Source organism: Styela clava, chromosome 6 (assembly GCF_964204865.1).
Source record: "Styela clava chromosome 6, kaStyClav1.hap1.2, whole genome shotgun sequence".
Lineage (NCBI taxonomy): Eukaryota > Metazoa > Chordata > Ascidiacea > Stolidobranchia > Styelidae > Styela > Styela clava.
In genome coordinates, this window is record NC_135255.1 from 13,761,264 (window position 1) to 13,779,391 (window position 18,128).

Here is an 18,128-nt window from a genome sequence, read left to right on the forward strand (position 1 = left end):
TCGTAGAGTGGGCCTTTTTTCATTATTGCGCAATGCAAATAGACTACCAGCACAAATATCAACGATCACGGCCAAACGATCCAACTTTCATCGGCGCCTTCGGATCTAGGATGAAGTATGTTCAGCTATTTTTTTTATTTACTCGTTCTAGTTTGTCTTGATGATTGGGATTATAATAATTAAGCCTTGCTTATGTCTAGGATTAACTAATGCTGCCAATATTTGTGACGCGTAATTGAAGCTTTGAATTAGGCAAGCATTTAAAACAGAAGGAGTTCTGTCAATATGAATGATGACAGATTAATTTTCTTTTATTGAGCTGTCGATATAGTATGTAACGTGACTCTAAACGCTTTGTTTGGGTATCTTTCTGTCGGACATCCTACCTTTTCTTCATCTTGTGCTCATCAAACTTGGTACACAGATAAAACAAACACGCTAGATTCCTTCCAACCATAGGTCATGTTTAATAGTTTTAGGGATACCAGATTTTTCGTCAATAGAACAATTAGAAAGATGTAATCTAATAATACCGTATTAAATAAGTCATGCTTGGAAGATATAGTTGTACAATTGGGTTAAGTCACACCTGGCACCAAACATCATATATCTGCTACAAAGTAGTAGTAAGTATGTTCAATCAAGAATTTTTGCTTAATATTTAAAAATATCAAAATACAAAAGATGTGATCGATTTGGAAAATCAGCAAATGTCTGATTAAGTTAAAAAGGTTAGATACCTGCAATTGAGAAGTAAAGAATGATTGCTTTAACAATAACAAAAGTGGTTTAAGAAGTGGAAGCCTTTCTACATAGCTGATTAGGCTCTCAAATTTCGTTTTGTGTGGAAAACGTTTGTTTATTGTTTCTCTGAGGCATACCTGGAATCAATCACAAACAAAAGACGATTTCGGCAAATTAGTTGTAGCATTTTGTGCCTTGAGAATGTTGCCTATTTCGATTTGAATGTCGAAAGATATTGTTTTGATAGTATGATGGTTTAAATGTTATGCACATCTGCGAATATTTATGATTTTGGAAACATTACTGTGCATTTTCTACATCTTTCGGTCAACTGTTCATTACCTTTTATTTTAGAAAAAGTAAAATTTCAGTATCAAAGTTCATTAGGCAAAACCAAATATGGCAAATAAGGTAAACTATGCTGGGATAGCGGGATTTGTCGTTGCTCTTTGTGGAACTGTTCTGTTGGCTCTGAGCATGTCAACGATTTATTGGAGATCTCCGAAGTTTGAATCGGACCGGATATCTGATGAAACTGAAGTAAATACCGGACTATTTGTTACCTGTACTGTCGAGTCATGCACCAATATCGGTAAGTTCTGGTACAATATCTTCCGCTTCATTGTATGCTTATCGATTATAGAAATACTGTATATAAAAAGACTGCGAGAAGCTTGAAAATACGACTCCGGCTCCAAGGAGAACATGCTGAACTCTGGCTCTCGACAACACACTTTAGGTCTAAAAACCTTGTTGGGCTGCGGTGAAACTTCAGCTCATTGTCAGTATTGATGCTAAGTACGTTTGAATCTTTTCATACTTGGCAGAATTCGTATTCTATGGGATTATGGGAAAGTGAATTAAAATTACTTATTCAAATTTGTGAATAAATGCTAGTTAAGGGTTTTGCACACAGAAATGAAACGTGCTTATCACTTTTCAGGATGGTTAACAAATGCAGGAGCAACTTTAACAACCACACGTGTTCTTCTTTTGGTTGCATGTGTTCTTATCATCATCAGTCTCATCATTGGCGTAATAGCTTTGTGTGGACACGCTGACATAGTAACAAAGGGCGCAATGGACATTGTTATTGGTACGTTAACTCTGAATTCATAATAAAAAAATCGGGTTATTTGGTTATGTGGGTTCAACTAATACTCCCATTCTTTTATCAGTTGCTAAGCATTATCCATAAACTGAAGGTTGTCGATCAGTATAACGTTCTCAGTGAACTAATCGAGAGTTACAACTAAATTCCAACTGATAACACACTTTCTCTGCTAGTTAGTGCTAAGAATAACTCGTTTGATTGTGACTACTCTGCCAGTAACGACATTTATATATTCTATTTTTTCTTGCATGCTATACGATTTTTATTTCTTCGAAAATGTGTTCATATAGACAGCATAGATCAGCATGGATTTCCTCTGATACGTTTGTTTTTAGGAATCATCATCCTTTCTGCCTGTAGTGCATACACTGGACTGACGATTACACTTGATAGATATCAGGATGGAAAACCATCAGCTCGTGACTTTAACTGGGGGTTCTATCTATGCTGGATATCTTGCGCCGTTTTCATCATAGCCGGTGTTTTCGAAGTGAAAGGAGAACAAGAGATTGGAAAGAAGTCTAAGGTAAATCAAAGGAAAAACAAACTAAATGATGAGGTATTGTGAGAATGTGAAACATTGCAGCATTAAAGATATTCGAAATTATTTGATTTTTTTGACAAAAAGGTTTCGTTTATATTGAAAGTTGTTAAATCGGACAATTTAAAACTCACTTGATTTATTTTCCATACGCGATTCTATATTTATCGGATGCAATTTCACAGAGAATAAAAATTAAAAAGTAAACAAATATCTAATACTTGATACAATACAAGTAACCATGATTCGATAAACAACAACCTTGAGCCATTATATTTGTTGGCATCTGATATTTATATATATATTTAGATGTATTTATCAACATCGAAAAATTCAAGCCTGCAAATTTTATGTATATATATATATATATTAAAAAGATATATAAATGGCAGGAGTTAATGTTATAAAAGTTAAAAAATTGACATTTTGACAGATTCATCCGGCATCGATTCAGCAACAATTGAAGTGGACAAGGACAAACCAGCCTTCAAATATTTCAGGCAGCAGTGCATCAGCAGAGCAAACTAGATCAATCCAAGATGACCAAATAATATCAGCGGCTTAACAAATATATTTTTTTAATTACCATTTGCTTATTTCTGTTTTGAAGAACACATGCCCGTGACCTCCCGCTCTATCCTCTCGTCTGTGAGCCCGGAGAAGTTTTTGATTAAATATGCTATGTAGATAAATAATGAGGAGAATAAATGTACGTCGAAAAAGAATGAAATTTGATTTCTGAAGTTCTTGCTTTGGACTATGACGATTGATATTGTTTGAGGTGGCATGGTACATATTTATGATTCTTTTGAAACAGCGAGTAAACGAGGGGGGGGGGGGGTAAATATAGCATCGTTTATACTCTACTAAATATGCCTATTGTGAATGACATTTTATTCAACTTATGTTGTCGTGGTTGAGAGCTATTTTAGTCTGATAAATTGAGATTTTACTCTGAAATTACTACGATTGCTTTAATTCGTGAAGGACTCGAGTCTGCACTACATGTCCTGGGCTCAAATTGTTTTAAAAATTGCCATCTATTATTATGTTATCTTTTCCTGAGTAAGATTTATTATGGTGAATCAATTGCGACAGCAATATAATAATAACAAGAGAGCTATGCTACGGTACCGGTAACGGTACAGGGACTGTCCTAGCTTTTACAGGACCCGTTACGATGATTCATTCTTCATGCATCAGTTTAAATGTGAATTGAAATACCAACGGATCCGAGTCACTTCTATATTACCAGATCAGGTAACGCAGTCTACAGGAGGATTTTGATCATACTCATATGCTATTTTTTGAACATCGAGAAGTTACCATGTAACTGTCTTTAACTACAGCATGGGTGGTAAATATATATATTGCTTCCGGCAAATTTTCTCCGGCATTCATATTTATTTATAAACAAGGTGAAACTTATGTATATTTTGTTATTTATATCCAGAAAGTCGATTGAAATTTGCTGATACTGCAAAATGTGCGCGCGACAGTCGATCTTTTTGTATAGTCAGCAATTTTATAATATTGTTTTATTTAGAAGCATTGCACCATCATCACTTCTTCGTTACAAGGTTGGATGTGTTGCTGAAATTCTTATGTTTATTATCTTACTCATATCTAGAAAATCCATAAAAACTTTCACAGTTGAAATTTGTCAACACTGCAAAATGTACGCACGACAGTTAATCTCCTTGTTATCAATATTCTAATCTTGTTTCACCTAGAAGCATTTAAATAGAGCTAACCTTTGTGTGTCAACTTCACTTGATTTAAATAACGTTCAGGTGCCGTACATTTCCTTCTCCTCTTCATGTGTGTTCTCTCCTCTTCAATGTACAATAACCCATCATTTATTTTGGTAGTTTTTTGAAATATGAATGGCATTTTTTTCTATATATGTTTTTAACAATATCTTATAGGCACTATAAAATCTTTTTAATACAATATACAACTTTGAAATTAATGGTCAAAAGAGTAAAAAAAATCATAATAAATTTATTGATTGTGACATTTTTTATTGCTGCGGTCGCTACATTTGCAATTAACGCTGCTCCTTCAGCAGGTAATTACATATTTTTTTTTGTTTATTTTGTTTTGTTTATAAAGTTTTGAAAAATGTTTAGAGTTTCAATAGAACACCGTTTATAAGCGTGAACATGCATTTTTAGTTTTTAGAACAAATTTTAGTTTTGTAATTAGTCTTTCACAATTAAATGTCATTTTCATAATTTTACATTTTAGTGAAAAATTCCGAAAAAGGCGCGGCAGCAGAAGAAGCAGCTTAAGTCATACTTTACATGTATTATTATATAATGTCACAATGTGGAACAAAATGTCACTTTTTTGCCAAAGTGTTTTTATTTGGCATGGCCCATGATGCAAGGCCGAATTGTTCCATTTTAGTTTTAGACCATCAATTCGTGTTCAGAAACCTATTTTATTTCAAATTTTAATCGAATTTGTCAAGTGGTTGCTAGGTTTGTTACTTTCACAAAGACATATACATATTTATTTTTCTTTACAATAATGTATTTTCAACAATATAGTGGTAGTAGAATTTTTTGCTAGCATAAATGAGCAAAGTGCAAGCGACTTTTATCGCAAGGGGATTGATTAATAGCATGAACAATAAAAGTGCTCGAGTTGAGCCGTGGAAATAAGAACAAGAGTATAAAGATCGATGTTGATTTCGCATTCAGAGCAAATTATTTTACTGCCAGTACCCAGGGGCGGATTATGCCCCTTTGGTGCCCTAAGCACTGAAGACTTTGGTTCCCCCCTATGTGTAATTTAATTATAAAAAACAATAAACCACATAAGTGTATTATCCATTAAAAATAATCACAACCAACAGTAAATAAAATAAATTTTATGAACATTTTTAGATTTTTTAACTGTTATATAGAGCCGATATATATATCGGCCGTTTACTGCCGATATGATATATCGGCAAACACACAACATCCGGCCGATATAACGTTTGAGCTCTAATCCTGGAGGAGTGTGACAATAAAGATTCATGCTTCCAGTCTCAACGTGAATCAAAATACCAAAGGATACAAGTCACAACTGTAGTTTGCAATTTTACCGGTACCTAGTAGTCTACCTCAGGGTGGTTCAAGGTTGCTAGGTTGAAGGACCGCAAAAACTTGTGAGAAGTTCTCGCGGGCCGCAAGTCGAAGAAAACCCAAGAGTGATCGAAATATCACGAGTCTACTTATTTTCAATTTAATAAATAACGAGAGTTTACCGTTCTAATCAGACCATTATTATGTTGCATGGGTGGCGTTTCTTCAAAGAAGATAATAAAGCCTTCAGTTATTTAAAAAATAATTCCCTAAAATTAACGCTGTATTTTCTGCATCTCGTGTTTGATGTGGCTTCAAATTATATTCTTTCGTGACAGATATTACTTGAAATCAAACCAGACACTGTGTGGTGGGCAAGGAAATACGTTTCCGCCGTGTTTTCCTTATGTCACTTTTCTCGTGGCAATCATTTTATTACGAATTGTCATATTTGAGTAATTTAAAAACTTGCAGCGTGATCAAGCTTAGTGCCATCGTCAAATAACCAACAAGTCCGTCTAAGTTGGTATTTCGGGACCTTGCTGAAAAAAAAAAACTGGATTGCGCGGCGTTAAGTCGGGTCTGCGTTTCGTCACTACTGTCACATGGCCCACGCTTGAAAACAGAGAGGTGTTTTTACAAAAATAGAGGCACAAAGCGTTAGAAAAAGGGGTTTGAATCTCGGGATTCCGACCCCAGTTGAATACCTGAAAAAAAAACGCAAAAACGCTCTGCTATTAGATACAAATATACGCTAAAATTGTTCTGTGGGCCGCACGGAATGTATCAGCATGACAGGGTTTGGACCACCCTGGTCCACCTTATCAAAAACTCTCCACTTCGCTGACCACTAGATCGTTAAAATGCGATCGTGCAACCGCCACATAGTGCAAAAAGTTCATTGGTCCAATTGTTGAAGAGAAAAGAAAATGCAGCAACAATGAGAATAGTAGAAAAAAACAACAACAACAATTTTACAATACGACTCATAGGCCCATTTCGTGTCCAATAAATAAGTTTCAGTGTTTATTTTCGATAAAGAAGGATAATATGATACTTGAAGACAAAAAATAAGCGAACATTTTGAAGTTTGAGTCGCATGGTGAACTATTAAATTCTGCTATAAAAATTTCTGTGGTGCCCCGAAGCACGTGCTTATATTGTTCAATGGTTAATCCAGATCTGCCAGTACTTCAAAACATTTGAAAACTCAGAAGATATGTCGTCCATTTCACCCGGTGCTAAAACGATATTAGTTCATTCCGAAATGAATATGGTCAGTACATGTTCAGCACAATAATTCAGTCCATATTCAACCGGTCATTTCCTGAACCCTAAAAAGGTATACATATCTGAATATTAATAATATCGCTAACTCGTTTCAGCAAGATTATTATTATTGGACACAAAATGGACATATGGATCGTTATTGTGTTCAAAGATTGTGTTTCCTGCTAGACCGCTATTACATTTATTCATTTCAAAACTTTCTGTGGGCTCTATGGACTTTTTTAGCCTCGAAATAGTTGTGATGCATTCTAGAAAATTAATAAAAAATATTTGTATCGATTTCTTCGACCTCCTTCGTGCTACTTTTTTGCTATTGCAAAAGCCTGAAGTTTTTTATGGTACTGGTATTGTAAAAGCTAAGTTAGACTACTGCTTTGCGTTGGTCTTTGTGCCCATATATAGCAAAGTAGTAGCAAAGTGGTAATTGCAGAATGAAATTACCATGTGCTTAGTTTCTGTACCTTGTCGAGGCCTCGGGTCTGCAGTACACATACTAGACTGAGATTCTAGGAACTGCTTCAAAAATTTCCGTTTATTATCACGTTATGTGTTTCCTGAGTATGATTTGTTGTGACAGCTGTGAAAATGAAAAGCACGAGTCTCGATCAACCCCTATTAAAAGAAGCAACATTTAGGGTCCTGGTGTTATTTGCGTTTTTGTTTCAGTTATTTACCTTCAAGTAATACAGGGTTATCTAACTTAGGACAAGTACAGGTCTGAACAAGAGCTTTTGGAAGATGTACATGTGCTCGAGTATTTGCAGAATAAATTAGTTTATGTTACGAAAGTATACACAGCAATTCAATGAGTATTGACTAATTGTTACTAAATTTATCTCAAGTAATACAAAGATAAAAACATATATGAAGTTGTTTGGAGGGCATTACTCCTATGAGACGCGATATCACATATGATATTCTGCTTTAAATAATATATTATTTTAATGAAACAGTTTTTCCGATGGTGCTTGACCGATTACTTCCCTATATGGACATGGAAAATGCTGATTAACTATGGCATCGTTTATATTTTCCTAAATGAGCATATTATTTGTGACATATTATTCAACTTGTTATGCCATTTTGTTGTTACGATTGAAGGCTGTTGCACAGTCACTCCTCAATTTTCGAAACATACGAGCATGATGAAAATCTGCATCGATGACGCAATCAAGAGTTTCGAACAAATTTCTGAGTATGTTGGGCCAAGTTTGTACTGATATATTTATACATAGCCTTTGGCAATTTTCTTGTGAATCACTATTTCTCTTTACTATAGCTAGACTGAGTCACAGAATTTAATAGCTTTATTTTTTTTTCGTAATCCAAACTGCGTCATCATATGAACTTGGGCCGACGCCATGAAACTTAAACATGAATCTTCACAAGTGACGTTTGTCTATGCTGTATAAAATCTACGTACGGCCGTAGAACCCCTTGCCATTGGCAATTTCCCTACCCTGTTTTGTTCAGAAGCATTTAAAAAGAGCTAAAATTTGTTCATTAACTACACTTGAACGAAGCAGTTGAAATGAATGATTCAGATGCAGCATAGATTTTCCGTCTAATTGCTCTGTGAAACACTTTGGGAGCTCACCAAGTAATTTAGGCAGTTTGCTATATTTGTTGGCGGAAGTTATATGCATTCCATAGTGTTTTTATGAGCTCTATTCAATTTTCCAGTTTTAAAACAAGAATTTTTTTTTTGCAGAAAAAATAACAATACATTATATCTAACGGTGAGACGAGTAAAAATAACAATGAATTTCTTGATTGTGAAATTTGCTATTGCTGCAGTTGTTACATGTGCAGTCTACGCTGCTTCCATTCCACTCCAGGTGATTTATTAATTTTCATTTGATGTGCTTTGTTGATAAGGTTTATATGATGTTCACGGCGATAGTTATGGAACGTCCAGACACTGACAAAAACTTTATTTTTGTTAGCAGTTTATGGAATTGTGGTATCATGATTAATGTGTAATTTTTATATCTTTCATAATTTAGAAAGACATACGAATAGAACTGATGGCCGGCGAGGGTATTGTAGTAACAGAACCAGAACAAAAAAATAAAACTGCGTAAGTCTTTACGTTACATGTATTTATTTGTGTAATAAATCCTGGCAAAAATGGTTGGTAGAACTTCATTAACATAGTGTTTTCATGTAGCATTGCTTTGAAGCAAAGCATAATTGTCTCAAATTAGGTTTCAGACCATTTCCCCAAATATTTTGGAGGAAAAACAATTCCTTTTGATGTCAATCAAAATTAAGTAGCAATTCATAGGTTGTCTAAAGCCGCAAAGAAACCTATATACCTAGTCACAAAGGTTCTGCAATTTATTCATGTTTATGATGTGTTCAAAAATAGTAAGCAATATGTTGAAACCATGTAAATGTTTGGAGTTTTCCTGATGAAATTGATGCATAAACTAAAGAAATTGTATTGTATGTATTTATTTCCTAATTTGATTTTAGGAATATTCCCGACGATATTATTGCATCACTTCAACAAGGCACAGAAGATATTGAAACATTGCTTTCTAATACGGATATCGACAAACTTTCAACAGCGGAAATCCTTCAGCTCCAATATTTGCTTCAAAAGTGGTCAACGAATATGGGCTTGGTCTCTTCTGCTACGAAAAATATAGCAGAAAGTATCGCAGAACTCCTAAAAAATATATGATTGTCGAATTGTAATGGAGATCTGAATATGAGAATCGGACTGATAAAATCTCTGTTCTTAACTTGTACTTGGTTATGATAGTTATTTAATACACATATATAAAATCAATAATTATTTTGAAATACAATCAGAACAAATTTAACTTGCTTGTAAACATATTGTGGATATTATGCTTATTTGGGGACATTGTTTAGCAATGCTTACCACATTATTTAGATTTAGAAAGTATTATATTTAACCATGTATATCTTTAATTTATTGCTTACTTAGCGACCCTCTCTTATTTATGTTTATTTATCTTTTTTAGGGCTCAATGATATAAAAATTAACCTACCCAAGTTCCTATATATATAGGTTTTTTGAGTTATTTAAAAAAGGTATTGTGGGTTGTATATTAATTTTTTGTGTTCGTTTTCGAAAAATACAATTATATATGCATGTTTTGTTGTTCATAAAATTATATATTGGAAATAGAAGTATTAAAATTTCATTCAGTTACTTGTAGTCATATTACGTTAACCAGTTGTTTTACGCACTATATAAGGGTGATTAATCGGACAGAGTAAAAGAATGAGTTATCATGGCTGGTAATGACGATACATGTTCTATCAAACCAGTACATAGACTAATACGCTTACAACAAATTACTTTACATCGTTAAAACTGCTAGAGCTCATCCTTAACTCCCAATAATAGTAATGTAATGAGGTTAGCATGTTTTTTTTTTTTCAAATTTCAATGGCAATGTGGTAATATTGAGTTCTCCGTCATTAATTAACTAGGATGTTCTTGTCGTTGTTTCATGATTTATTGCAATCGGTACCCCCAATCAACAAGCTGACGCTTTATTTTTCAATTTTAATTTAATTTTGTATGACCTAAATATTAGAAAGTATTTGTGAATGAGCTGCATTCGATCTAAATTAAGGAACTTCCTTCACGGATAACCAATTTATGTTCAAATTTCAAGAAGATTAATAAACGAACTATGAATTAGTTTGCTTGTGTGTTATCGTGATGTTGAAGTGATCGTATTTCGCAACGCCACCGCGGTATATGGTTTTTGAGGCTTATACTTTTATAGATAACAAGTAATAATAATGTCAAGTAGTTGTGAAAGGTATTATGAACAAACCAAGGAATTTTATCCATCTAACTTATCTTTCAAAAATATTATTTGGACCTCTGCAACAACCCACACCGAATGATCTAGCAGCATTGATTTCTAATATGGTCTTCCCAAATTTTTCAAGATCATATCAGCCTATCTTCAACAAATACTGAAAAATTTAACAAAGGTCATAGTAGAAAGTACATTTGAATTTGGGTTAACATGACATGGAATGAGACATGTTCTTATATATATATATATATAAAGTCATTGGATTTGCTTCCACCCGATTTCCATTAGATTTGATTAACTATTAAATACGTGTATATGAGGTCAATAACAAAAATTAAACGTCTATATATTCTGTGATATTGATTAGCATAGTGGTTTTCAACTATTTGGTGGAGCGGATCCCCAATAGAACATTTCATAGTTCGATTGTTTTGTATTGTCTGAATTGTATAATCTATAAATGAATATAAAAGCAAACCTTGTACTGGAAAATGAAAATATCTTTGATATGGTAAGTTCAATAAAACACCTAGTAATATTGACTCTCGAATTTGAATGGAAACATGCGGACTTCCTGGACTTTACTGGCGGAACCATAGGGTGCCGCGGTTGAAAACACTGGTCCAGCCTATCCTATGTCTACTACTTCTACATTTAATACTGCGCAGGTCAATATAAAAAAAATTTTAACTTAAAGAAAAATTCTAGTTTGGGACTTTTGCACCCGCCTCGCTGTCCAGGTAGCTTAAGCTTGCGTTGAATCAATATATATACATATGTTATCTATATTATTCATATATCATATCATATCACATATTTTATCATATATATTATCATATATTGTTCATTTTTAAACATTCAATTCTGATATATTCATCGAAATATGAATCAATGTTGCCGTAAACATTCAAACTCATTGTGAAATATTACTACATTCGCCCTGAAGCATGCATTGTTCATCATGCATTGTGGTATATATATATATATATTCATTTCATATAATACTGATTTATATCTTGATGCGGGTGTTAAATGTTATGTCAAAAATGTTGTGAAGTATGAGTTCGTGCTAAAGTATTTTGTCGACTCAAAAATGTTTATTGTTTTATGATTCGATTTGGGTGAACATTGTCTTCGGGGTATTTGAGATGCAAGTGTTTTCGCAGCTTAGTGGAACTGTAATAATATAATACAGCATTGCCTAATATAAATGCATATTTATGAATTTATATAAAATCTTTCAAATTTGTCCTCAATTCGTTTTATTCGAATTTTTGTTTATTTTTAAACATTCAATTCTAATATATTCATCGAAATATGAATCAATGTTGCCGTAAACATTCAAACTCATTGTTAAATATTGGTGACCGTACATTTGAACCCACGTACATTTGAACCCATGTCTATATCCGCGGGTTCAATCAATATGCGGGTGCTGAAACCCATGGGTTAGGGTTAGGATGGGTTCAACTATCCGTACAACAAAAAAATTTCCATAGGTGCAATAGTATGCAGGTGCAATTGTCATGGGTTCAAATGTACGTGGGTTCAAATGTAATGGAACCTTAAATATTACCACATTTGCCCTGAAGCATGCATTGTTCATCATGCATTGTGGTATATATATATATATATATATATATAACTCTATTACGGTAGTTAAACGGACCTGCCATAATTGCAGTACTTAAGCGGACGTCGTTCCTGTGTCCGTATCAATGTTTTTAAATACGTGCTTGGAGAGCGCGAGAGCCGTTGACAACTACGGAGAAAAAGAGTCAACATAATCCTCTCGACAACAGATATAAAATTTTTGTCCGCTTAATTCGTCCACTTAATTCAGACCACCAAATGTTTTAGCCTATTTCGGCACTAAGCCGGACCCCTCCTATATGTCGCTCTGGATGTCTACATAAATGATGTTGCTTTTATTTTAATACGCATTTTAAAGCGTATGACCTCGCTTCAATTTCCGATGGATTCGAACGATTTAGCAATATTTATCACAAAAAATAGCATTTCTTTTTCAATGTTCCGTCTTTCGTGCAAGGGAGATGCACTGTGTTTGGTTTTGGAAATATTCTTCTATATCAAAAAATACTCAAAATGCAACGTGAAGGTAGACAAATCGAAACAAATTGATTCAAACGTAATATATATTTGAAACTGAGAAATACACAGAGCATATCACAAATGTTCGCCTAATCCAACCCTATGGTGTAACATATAGATTAAACAAATGCTATGTTGTGAGTGTCAAGATATCAATACCAAGTCAAAATTAATGCATTCAAATAATATTGATAAACATTGCGCAAAATATATCTCAAAAATCCGCATATCTATATGGCTAGTTATTAAGCGTGACATATAATTGAAAAACAAAATTTTGAAATGCCATACATATTGAGAAACAATACACAAAATATATTTCAAATGTATCACCAATTTGATTGCTAAAGTGTGAAATATTATTTTAAAAAGGAAGTGTGGTATATAAGAGTAAAATAAAAAATGAAAGTGCTAATATTATTGAGAAACAATAAAAGAAAATTATATATACGCAGAAGGAAACCGCAGAATGAAATTCGGAAATGCCAATAATATTGAAAAAATATCACAAACTTTATCTCAAATGTCCACCTATCCGGCCTTTTAGGTTATACAAATAATTGTAAATGGGAATTCTGGTATGTCATTAATGAAGACAAAAATCACACAAATTCGATTTCAAATGTTCATCTATTCGGTCACTCAAATGTGGCACGTAATTGAAAAATGAACACCAGCCCTATTGAGAAACATTACACAAAATATATCTCAAATGTCCACTTATCCGGCATTTAAGTGTGGCATATAACAATTAAAATAAAAATCTGAAATCATATTGAGAAATATTACACAAAGTATATCTCAAATGTCCACCTATCCGGCCACCTAAGTGTGGCATACAAGAATTGAAATGAAAACTCTGAAATCATATTGAGAAATATTACACAAAGTATATCTCATATGTCCACCTATCCGGCCACCTAAGTGTGGCATACAAGAATTAAAATGAAAATTCCGAAATCATATTGAGAAATATCACACAAAGTATATCTCAAATGTCCACCTATCCGGCCACATAAGTGTGGCATAAAGCATTAAAATGAAAACTCTGAAATCATATTGAGAAATATTACACAAAGTATATCTGAATTGTCCACCTATCCGGCCACTTAAGTGTGGCATAAAGCATTAAAATGAAAATTCTGAAATCCTATTGAGAAATATTACACAAAATATATTTTGAATGTCCACCTATCCGGCCACCTAAGTGTGGCATACAAGAATTGAAATGAAAATTCTGAAATCATATTGAGAAATATCACAAACTTTATCTCAAATGTCCACCTATCCGGCCACCTAAGTGTGGCATAAAGCATTAAAATGAAAATTCTGGAATCATATTGAGAAACATTACACGAAGTATATCTCAAATGTCCACCTATCCGGCCACCTAAGTGAGACATAAAACAATAAAATGAAAATTCTGGAATCATATTGAGAAACATTACACAAAGTATATCTCAAATGTCCAGCTATCCGGCCACCTAAGTGTGGCATAAAACATTAAAATGAAAATTCCGAAATCGTAATGAGAAACATTATGCGAAGTATAAATCAAATGTCCACCTATCCGGCCACCTAAGTGTGGCATACAAGAATTGAAATGAAAATTCTTAAATCATATTGAGAAATATTACACAAAGTATATCTCAAATGTCCACCTATCCGGCCACCTAAGTGTGGCATACAAGAATTGAAATGAAAATTCTGAAATCATATTGAGAAACATTACACAAAGTATATCTCAAATGTCCACCTATCCGGCCACCTAAGTGTGGCATACAAGAATTGAAATGGAAATTCTGAAATCATATTGAGAAACATTACACAAAGTATATCTCAAATGTCAACCTATCCGGCCACCTAAGTGTGGCATACAAGAATTGAAATAAAAATCTGAAATCATATTGAGAAACATTACACAAAGTATATCTCAAATGTTCATCTATCCGGCCACCTAAGTGTGGCATGAAACAGTCACAATGAAAATTCTGAAATCATATTGAGAAACATTACACAAAGTATATCTCAAATGTCCACCTATCCGGCCACCTAAGTGTGGCATACAAGAATTGAAATGAAAATTCTGAAATCATATTGAGAAACATTACACAAAGTATATCTCAAATGTCCACCTATCCGGCCACCTAGGTGTGGCATACAAGAATTGAAATAAAAATCTGAAATCATATTGAGAAACATTACACAAAGTATATCTCAAATGTTCACCTATCCGGCCACCTAAGTGTGGCATAAAACAATCACAATGAAAATTCTGAAATCATATTGAGAAACATTACACAAAGTGTATCTCAAATGTCCACCTATCCGGCCACCTAAGTGTGGCATAAAACGATCACAATGAAAATTCTGAAATGATATTGAGGAACATTACACAAAATATATATCTCAAATGTCCGAATACCCGACTACCTAAGTGTGGCATACAACTATTGAAACCAATTCCTGAAAACATATTGAGAAATCTTACACAAAATATATCTCAAATGTCAACTTATTCAACCGCTTTAGTGTGTGAAATATAACTAAAATACGAAATTTCGAATACTAATCATATTTTGATGTTGTGGAAAATTGCTCAAAATTTATCTCAAATGTTCACCTATCCGATAACTTGAGAGTGACAAATATTATAAATCAAAATTTTGAAACCATATTGAGGAACAATACAAAAAATATATCACAAATCGTCATCTACTCAGCTACGTAAGTGTGTCATGTAAATGCAAAATGATATTTTGGAATGACAATAATATTAGGAAGCATTCAAAAAGAATTTCAACCATCCGACCATTTCAGAAGGTATGTAATTAAAACACGAAATTCTCTAAAAAAAATATCGAGAACCATTACACACAACATATCTCAAATGTTCAATTAAGTGACGTTTTCAGTGGGGCCTTTAAATGCGAAATGAAATTTTGCCATGTCAACTAAAATGAGAAACATTACACCAATTATAACTCAAATGTCTACCTATCAAGGCGCGCCTAAGTATAGCAGTGATTATACAGTCAACTATACAAGCGATCAACATGAAATTATTGAACCCCAATATCAATTTAGAATCTTTGCACAATTTATTTAAAATTTCGGAATACAAAAACATGATTGTTATTTTGAATTTATAATTAAATAGTAAAAATGTATGCCAAGTATGTATACGAATGTGGATATGCCCACTAGATTAAGTTGTTGAGGAGAGACAAAATTATGTGCTCACTGCCGGTTCATCTTTATGAATTATACAGAGATGTCTTAAAGCTTTACAATAAACTTCTCGCAAAATATACAAATCCGTGCAATTATTTTTCTTTTCGTCGTTTCTTTTCTGGTTCACGTTTATTTAGAAGCTTTTTTGGAATTGATTTACAGCCCTTTTCTTTTCCGTATATATGATTTTCTTTTAAGTCACTTACATTGCTTATTGAAAGTGATTCTGAAGATGGTGCGGTATAGTCTGTTGACTAATCTGAAACTTTGGTCAAAAATACATGCATAAGTCACAAAACATCATCACAGTGTTCTAGTCCAATTCAGAATTACGGTACTCTTGATTGACCGAACAAACGAAGTGTCTGAAATGGGGAATTGCATTATTACTCAAATAAAACAGTGTTAAACGGTGCACTACAATTATTCGTAGATAGCTGCGCTATTTGTGATGGGCTACAATTGATATTATGATTTGGTTTATTACCATTCATTGGTATCAATTTGAGATGCCGTATTTAATTAAAAACAAGCATAGCAAACTAATTTAATCACCTCCTGGCACAGCGTTCTCCGAATCTCTACCCGCATTTCCGTCTGCCAAGTTCTGAAACGTAGGCCATCTCGTTGGAGAGTCACTTACATGTGAACAAAAAATACAGCCCAGTAAATAACTAGATGAGGATGGTAAAATACAACCAGGGATATGTGCAAAATCACAAAACAAAATTGCTAGCAATGCAATTCTTTAAAACTGTTTTCCGAAGATAAAATATTCTAATCTAATATGAAGCGGTGTATTAGATATTTTTATTTATACAAAGCTATACTATATAAAGTGGCGTCAACCACTCGCTTCTCGTATCTCCTTCTGTTTCGAGAAAAAATTGAATTCATTGAATTTTCACAATCTTCGTTTGTATTGTCATCTGGATTTAGAAATCCTTCTGAATTACACACTCTTACAAACGCAAACCCAGTCGTAGCAATATTTTGATGGTCAGGAATAAGTGAAAAATCTCAACAACAAAAATATATGCTAATGATTTGGTTTCTGCAAGACTAACTACTTATCCTTCTTCTATGCTTTTGTGTCGGCGGATCCGTATGCATATAGTGCAAGGATGCTGTAGCAAGAGTAAAGATAACTATCCTAAGTGATTCAAGAGTCTTGCTGCACACTAACACAATTATATTTCTGTAACGTTTCGTCTGACCAAAGTCAGACTTCTTCAGACATACATAGTAAATGTAATTGTGTTAGTGTGCAGCAAGACTCTTGAATCACTTAGAACAAAAATATAGTAGCCCTAATATTAAAAATCGTTATGACTAATCACCTCATCCGATGAGTGATGATTTCCAGCAGCATTCCTCGGTGACGTTGAAAACCTTGTTTCAAGTTATTATGACTCGACTTCAACTCACTGGGTAATTGATAACACCTGACACAAAAGACTTGGATCGCTTCTCCAAACACAACTGTTCTATTTTATCTAAATTTCTGCAATCACGCACTCATGAAGATCCCGATTCCCTTACGGCGTCCAGGTTACTCGCGAACAAAACGGCAAACGTGGTAGGTAAAGTTCTCAGCAAACCCGACAGTTTTACTATTGCGACACAAAGCCTCTTTAGTACGGAGTTGTGAATTGAGGTCCTTTTCAGTTTATTGAGCTTATATTGCAAAAAACAGAACGAACGATCTTCATGTTCTGCCTGGTTATTGTATCAAAATTATCAGTCCTACTCTCCAAAAATCGTAAAGACATATACCGAAAAATTAAAAGATTTTCGCATAAACAAAATGTCCGCTTAGTGTACGAAAATTATATCCGTTGATTATAAACCAGCAGAACTACTGTCCCCTTAAAGTTGGCGAAAATATGCAGATATTTTAAAAATATTGAAAGAACATATTATTTTTGATACTGTTTTATCAGAGAAAAAGAGATTTCAGCAAAAAATCGCAAAACGTTTTAATTATGGAACGTGGAATAATTAAGCGGACAGGAAAATGTCTACCCAATTTTTCCGTCTACATAACTGTCGCTTTTTTAGCACGGTATGTCTACTTAACTACCGTATTAGATATATATATATATTCATTTCATATAATACTGATTTATATCTTGATGCGGGTGTTAAATGTTATGTCAAAAATGTTGTGAAGTATGAGTTCGTGCTAAAGTATTTTGCCGACT

The 18,128-nt window shown here is 33.6% G+C and overlaps 2 protein-coding genes across 2 annotated transcripts; both read left to right on the forward strand.

Annotated features, from left to right (window-relative positions):
• Positions 1–1,076: 1,076 nt before the first annotated feature.
• On the forward strand, positions 1,077–3,218 carry LOC120331909 (uncharacterized). The gene is made up of 4 exons (XM_039399088.2): positions 1,077–1,336; positions 1,688–1,840; positions 2,194–2,384; positions 2,833–3,218. Exons 1-4 carry the CDS (start codon positions 1,144–1,146, stop codon positions 2,962–2,964), a joined length of 669 nt encoding a protein of 222 aa, XP_039255022.2. The 5' UTR covers positions 1,077–1,143; the 3' UTR covers positions 2,965–3,218.
• Positions 3,219–8,301: 5,083 nt separating this feature from the next.
• On the forward strand, positions 8,302–9,780 carry LOC120331410 (uncharacterized). Its single transcript, XM_039398481.2, has 3 exons — positions 8,302–8,604; positions 8,773–8,846; positions 9,245–9,780. Exons 1-3 carry the CDS (start codon positions 8,527–8,529, stop codon positions 9,453–9,455), a joined length of 363 nt encoding a protein of 120 aa, XP_039254415.2. The 5' UTR covers positions 8,302–8,526; the 3' UTR covers positions 9,456–9,780.
• Positions 9,781–18,128: the final 8,348 nt, after the last annotated feature.

What these genes read in the sequence shown, in the direction of transcription:
- LOC120331909 (XM_039399088.2), top strand. Translation starts at nt 1,144, where the DNA reads ATGGCAAATAAGGTAAACTATGCTGGGATAGCGGGATTTGTCGTTGCT. An exon ending in CGCAATGGACATTGTTATTG is followed by an intron (nt 1,841 to 2,193) that starts GTACGTTAACTC and finishes GTTTGTTTTTAG; the next exon opens with GAATCATCATCCTTTCTGCC. An exon ending in AGATTGGAAAGAAGTCTAAG is followed by an intron (nt 2,385 to 2,832) that starts GTAAATCAAAGG and finishes ACATTTTGACAG; the next exon opens with ATTCATCCGGCATCGATTCA.
- LOC120331410 (XM_039398481.2), top strand. Translation starts at nt 8,527, where the DNA reads ATGAATTTCTTGATTGTGAAATTTGCTATTGCTGCAGTTGTTACATGT. An exon ending in CTGCTTCCATTCCACTCCAG is followed by an intron (nt 8,605 to 8,772) that starts GTGATTTATTAA and finishes TTCATAATTTAG; the next exon opens with AAAGACATACGAATAGAACT. An exon ending in GAACAAAAAAATAAAACTGC is followed by an intron (nt 8,847 to 9,244) that starts GTAAGTCTTTAC and finishes ATTTGATTTTAG; the next exon opens with GAATATTCCCGACGATATTA.